Below are 6,000 nucleotides of genomic sequence, written 5' to 3'. Positions count from 1 at the left end.
AGCGAGGGAGGGAGGGAGGTGGAGCGAGGGAGGGAGGGAGAGAGGTGGAGCGAGGGAGGGAGGGAGAGAGGTGGAGCGAGGGAGGGAGGGAGGAGGAGCGAGGGAGGGAGGTGGAGCGAGGGAGGTAGGGCCATGGTCACCAGACTGGCCACGGTCACCAGACTGGCCACGGTCAACAGACTGGCCACGGTCACCAGACTGGCCACGGCCTCCAGACTGGGGACGGTCACCAGACTGGCCACGGTCCCCATGGTCACCAGACTGGCCACGGTCACCAGACTGGCTACGGTCACCAGACTGGCCACGGTCCCCACGGTCACCAGACTGGCCACGGTCACCAGACTGGCCACGGCCTCCAGACTGGCCACGGTCACCAGACTGGCCACGGTCACCAGATTGGCCACGGTCACCAGACTGGCCACGGTCACCAGACTGGCCACGGTCACCAGACTGGCCACAGCCTCCAGACTGGCCACAGCCTCCAGACTGGCCACAGTCACCAGACTGGCCATGGTCACCAGACTGGCCACGTCCACTGGGCTATAAACTCTATCATCAGGTGTACTGTACTGCTGTAGTCCATTAAACTCAATGTGTCATCATATCTCAGCTGTTTCAGAAAATATCTCCATTATATTCTCTGATAGTGAGTGACCAGTTATTCATTCTCAGAATGTTATCTTTGAAGGGTGCTGGTAATATAAAGTAGGAGTTTTTTGTGAGCCAATAACATGGTATACTCCAACTGATTGGCTAATAAAGTGTTTATTTATGATGATGTTGTAGATGATGATGATGATGATGTCCAGTGCACCCATAGCCACAAACTAGCCCTCTCCCTCTCCCAGTATGTCTGAAGATGTCTAACCCCCCCCCCTCCTCTCTGTAGAGATCCGTGCCCAGCTGGTGGAGCAGTTCAAGTGTCTGGACCAGCAGTGTGAGCTGAGAGTGCAGCTGCTGCAGGACCTGCAGGACTTCTTCAGGAAGAAGGCGGAGGTCGAGATGGACTACAGTCGTAACCTGGAGAAACTGTCTGAGAGGTTCCTTACGAAGACACGTAGCACCAAGGACCACCAGCTCAAGTAAGACAGGCACACACACACACGAATGACATGCACGAACAACATACACGCACACACACACACACACACACTCTACCACTCTTGTCTGTGCTGTAAATCCAACGTTGCATAAGCAGCTGACTGACTACAGACACACAGCAAGAGAGAGAGACCGGCCTCACCCCACTACATTCTGAAGTCAAATGTCTACTGTTTGCTGATGATCTGGTGCTTCTGTCACCAACCAAGGAGGGCCTACAGCAGCACCTAGATCTTCTGCACAGATTCTGTCAGACCTGGGCCCTGACAGTAAATCTCAGTAAGACCAAAATAATGGTGTTCCAAAAAAGGTCCAGTCACCAGGACCACAAATACAAATTCCATCTAGACACTGTTGCCCTAGAGCACACAAACAACTATACATACCTTGGCCTAAACATCAGCGCCACAGGTAACTTCCACAAAGCTGTGAACGATCTGAGAGACAAGGCAAGAAGGGCATTCTATGCCATCAAAAGGAACATCCATTTCAACATAACAATTAGGATTTGGCTAAAAATACTTGAATCAGTCATAGAGCCCATTGCCCTGTGAGGTCTGGGGTCCGTTCACCAACCAAGACTTCACAAAATGGGACAAACACCAAATTGAGACTCTGCATGCAGAATTCTGTAAAAATATCCTCCGTGTACAACGTAGAACACCAAATAGTGCATGCAGAGCAGAATTAGGCCGAGACCAGCTAATTATCAAAATCCAGAAAAGAGCTGTTAAATTCTATAACCACCTAAAAGGAAGCGATTCCCAAACCTTCCATAACAAAGCCATCACCTACAGAGAGATGAACCTGGAGAAGAGTCCCCTAAGCAAGCTGGTCCTGGGGCTCTGTTCACAAACATACCCCACAGAGCCCCAGGACAGCAGCACAATTAGACCCAACCAAATCATGAGAAAACAAAAAGATAATTACTTGACACATTGGAAAGAATTAACAAAAAAACAGAGCAAACTAGAATTCTATTTGGCCCTAAACAGAGAGTACACAGTGGCAGAATACCTTACCACTGTGACTGACCCAAACGTAAGGAAAGCTTTGACTATGTACAGACTCAGTGAGCATAGCCTTGCTATTGAGAAAGGCTGCCGTAGGCAGACATGGCTCTCAAGAGAAGACAGGCTATGTGCACATTGCGCACAAAATGAGTCGGAAACTGAGCTGCACTTCCTAACCTCCTGCCCAATGTTTGACCATATTAGAGACACATATTTCCCTCAGATTACACAGATCCACAAATAATTTAAAAACAAATCCAATTTGGATAAACTCCCATTTCTACTGGGTGAAATACCACAGTGTGCCATCACAGCAGCAAGATTTGTGACCTGTTGCCACAAGAAAAGGGCAACCAGTGAAGAACACACACCATTTTAAATACAACCCATATTTATGCTGATTTATTTTCCCTTGTGTACTTTAACCATTTGTACATTGTTACAACACTGTATGTATATATATATATATATATATATATATATATATATGTAATTTGACATTTGTAATGTCTTTATTGTTTTGAAACTTCTGTATGTGTAATGTTTACTGCTAATTTTATTGTTTATTTCACTTTTGTATATTATCTACCTCACTTGTTTTGGCAATGTTAACACATGTTTCCCATGCCAATAAAACCCCTTGAATTGAATTGAATTGATAAACGCCTGGTCATCCCTGGACAGAGTATACAGTGGGGCAAAAAAAGTATTTAGTCAGCCACCAATTGTGCAAGTTCTTCCACTTAAAAAGATGAGAGAGGCCTGTAATTTTCATCATAGGTACACTTCAACTATGACAGACAAAATGAGAAAAAAAATCCAGAAAATCACATTGTAGGATTTTTTATGAATGTATTTGCAAATTATGGTGGAAAATAAGTATTTGGTCACCTACAAACAAGCAAGACTTCTGGCTCTCACAGACCTGTAACTTCTTCTTTAAGAGGCTCCTCTGTCCTCCACTCGTTACCTGTATTAATGGCACCTGTTTGAACTTGTTATCAGTATAAAAGACACCTGTCCACAACCTCAAACAGTCACACTTCAAACTTCACTATGGCCAAGACCAAAGAGCTGTCAAAGGACACCAGAAACAAAATTGTAGACCTGCACCAGGCTGGGAAGACTGAATCTGCAGTAGGTAAGCAGCCTGGTTTGAAGAAATAAACTGTGGGAGCAATTATTAGGAAATGGAAGACATACAAAACCACTGATAATCTCCCTCGATCTGGGGCTCTACGCAAGATCTCACTCTGTGGGGTCAAAATGATCACAAAAATCCCAGAACCACACGGGGGGACCTAGTGAATGACCTGCAGAGAGCTGGGACCAAAGTAACAAAGCCTACCATCCGTAACACACTACGCCGCCAGGGACTCAAATCCTGCAGTGCCAGATGTGTCCCCCTGCGTAAGCCAGTACATGTCCAGGTCCGTCTGAAGTTTGCTAGAGAGCATTTGGATGATCAAGAAGAAGATTGGGAGAATGTCATATGGTCAGATGAAACCAAAATATAACTTTTCGGTAAAAAACTAAACTCGTCGTGTTTGGAGGACAAAGAATGCTGAGTTGCATCCAAAGAACACCATACCTACTGTGAAGCATGGGGGTGGAAACATCATGCTTTGGGGCTGTTTTTCTGCAAAGGGACCAGGACGACTGATCCGTGTAAAGGAAAGAATGAATGGGGCCATGTATCGTGAGATTTTGAGTGAAAACCTCCTTCCATCAGCAAGGGCATTGAAGATGAAACGTGACTGGGTCTTTCAGCATGACAATGATCCCAAACACACCACCCGGGCAACAAAGGAGTGGCTTCGTAAGAAGCATTTCAAGGTCCTGGAGTGTCCTAGCCAGTCTCCAGATCTCAACCCCATAGAAAATCTTTGGAGTGAGTTGAAAGTCTGTGTTGCCCAGCAACAGCCCCAAAACATCACTGCTCTAGAGGAGATCTGCATGGAGGAATGGGCCAAAATACCAGCAACAGTGTGTGAAAACCTTGTGAAGACTTACAGAAAACGTTTGACCTCTGTCATTGCCAACAAAGATTATATAACAAAGTATTGAGATACATTTTTGTTATTGACCAAATACTTATTTTCCACCATAATTTGCAAATAAATTCATTAAATATCCTACAATGTGATTTTCAGGATTTTTCTTCTCATTTTGTCTGTCATAGTTGAAGTGTACCTATGATGAAAATTACAGGCCTCTCTCATCTTTTTAAGTGGGAGAACTTGCACAATTGGCGGCTGACTAAATACTTTTTTGCCCCACTGTAGGTTCCCCTTACTGACCCAGATCTGTATGTTGTGTCCTGGCAATGCACAGTCATCCAGGGCAGGGCTGTAAAGGCCTGACTATACCTCTTAGTCTGTCTGTCTGTCTGTCTGTCTGTCTGTCTGTCTGTCTGTCTGTCTGTCTGTCTCCCAACACTAATGTCGGCACTAATATTTACAAGGAACAACTTTGACTTGAAATTACAATCCCAATAAGCTGGCTCACTGTTGACACACTGTGTGTCCGTGTGTGTCCATGTTTCTGTGTGTGTCCGTGTTTCTGTGTGTGTCCATGTTTCTGTGTGTGTCCGTGTTTCTGTGTGTGTCCGTGTTTCTGTGTGTCTGTGTTTTCTGTGTGTGTCCATGTTTCTGTGTGTGTCCATGTTTCTGTGTGTGTCCATGTTTCTGTGTGTGTCCATGTTTCTGTGTGTGTCCGTGTTTCTGTGTGTGTCCGTGTTTTCTGTGTGTGTCCGTGTTTCTGTGTGTGTCCGTGTTTTCTGTGTGTGTCCATGTTTTCTGTGTATGTCCGTGTGGGTACTTATGTTCCTTTGCCAACAGTGCCAGGTGGTGTTTTTGTGCTCTGAATACTCTGTGGAGTCTTGCAGTGTGTAACCTTGCCCATGAACAAGGACACACACAAACACACACAGCAGAGTGATTATCTTTCCCAGCGTTACGCCTGGTTCTGTAATTTCTCCTGTGGAGTGAGAGGAGAGGGGAGGAGATGAGATGGGTGGAGAGGAGATGGGTGGAGAGGAGATGGGTGGAGAGGGGTGGAGAGGGGAGGAGAGGGGTGGAGAGGAAAGGAGAGGAGAGTAGAGGGGAGGAGAAGGTCGGAGAGGAGAGGGGTGGAGAGGAGATGGGTGGAGAGGAGAGGGGTGGAGAGGAGAGAAGAGGGGTAAAGAAAAGAGGGGAGGAGAGGAGAGTACAGGGGAAGAGAGGGGTGGAGAGGGGTGGAGAGGAGAGGGGTGGGGTGGAGAGGAGAGGGGTGGAGAGGAGTGGAGAGGAGATGGGTGGAGAGGGGAGAGGAGAAGAGGGGTAGAGACAAGAGGGGAGGAGAGGAGAGGAGATGGGTGGAGAGGAGAGGAGAGGAGAGGGGTGGAGAGGAGAGAAGAGGGGTAGAGAAAAGAGAGGAGGAGAGGAGAGTAGAGTGGAAGAGAGGGGAGGGGTGGAGAGGGCAGGAGAGGAGAGGGGTGGAGAGGAGAGGAGAGGGCTGGAGAGGGGAGGAGAGGAGAGGGATGGAGAGGAGAGGGGTGGGGAGGGGAGGAGAGGGTTGGAGAGGGGAGAGGGGTAGAGAGGGGTGGAGAGGAGAGGAGAGGAGAGGAGAGGAGAGGAGAGGAGAGGAGAGGAGAGGAATAGTCCTGCAGGGCTTTTAATAATACCAGTAATCAACACTGATATGACAGGAAGAACATTCTGATTAAACAGAGACACAGTCAATGGTTAGAAGGAAGATTGAGGCTCGCTGTCGACGCTGTGTGTGTGTGTGTGTGTGTGTGTGTGTCTGTGTGTGTGTGTGTGTGTGTGTGTGTGTGTGTGTCTCGTGCCGTCTGTCACCAAAGCATCTCGCCTCTGTCAGATCCTCTTCCTGTCTTAACCCATAA

The 6,000-nt window shown here is 47.3% G+C and overlaps 1 protein-coding gene across 4 annotated transcripts in view; it reads left to right on the top strand.

The window, feature by feature from the left end:
- LOC110494620 (SLIT-ROBO Rho GTPase-activating protein 2) overlaps positions 1 to 6,000 on the top strand; it is a 159,910-nt gene that overhangs the window by 94,780 nt on the left and 59,130 nt on the right. For all 4 annotated transcript variants that reach the window (XM_090206218.1, XM_036950727.2, XM_036950728.2 and 1 more), the window contains exon 3: positions 890 to 1,082. In XM_090206218.1, the coding sequence (XP_090062344.1) occupies positions 890 to 1,082 (193 nt within the window). The remainder of the gene's footprint in view (positions 1 to 889; positions 1,083 to 6,000) is intronic.

The sequence above is a fragment of the Oncorhynchus mykiss genome, chromosome 17 (genome assembly GCF_057628025.1).
Source record: "Oncorhynchus mykiss isolate SJ-2025 chromosome 17, ASM5762802v1, whole genome shotgun sequence".
Lineage (NCBI taxonomy): Eukaryota > Metazoa > Chordata > Actinopteri > Salmoniformes > Salmonidae > Oncorhynchus > Oncorhynchus mykiss.
The sequence above is the reverse complement of the archived record's forward strand: the minus strand, read 5'-3'. Positions and strand labels throughout refer to the sequence as shown.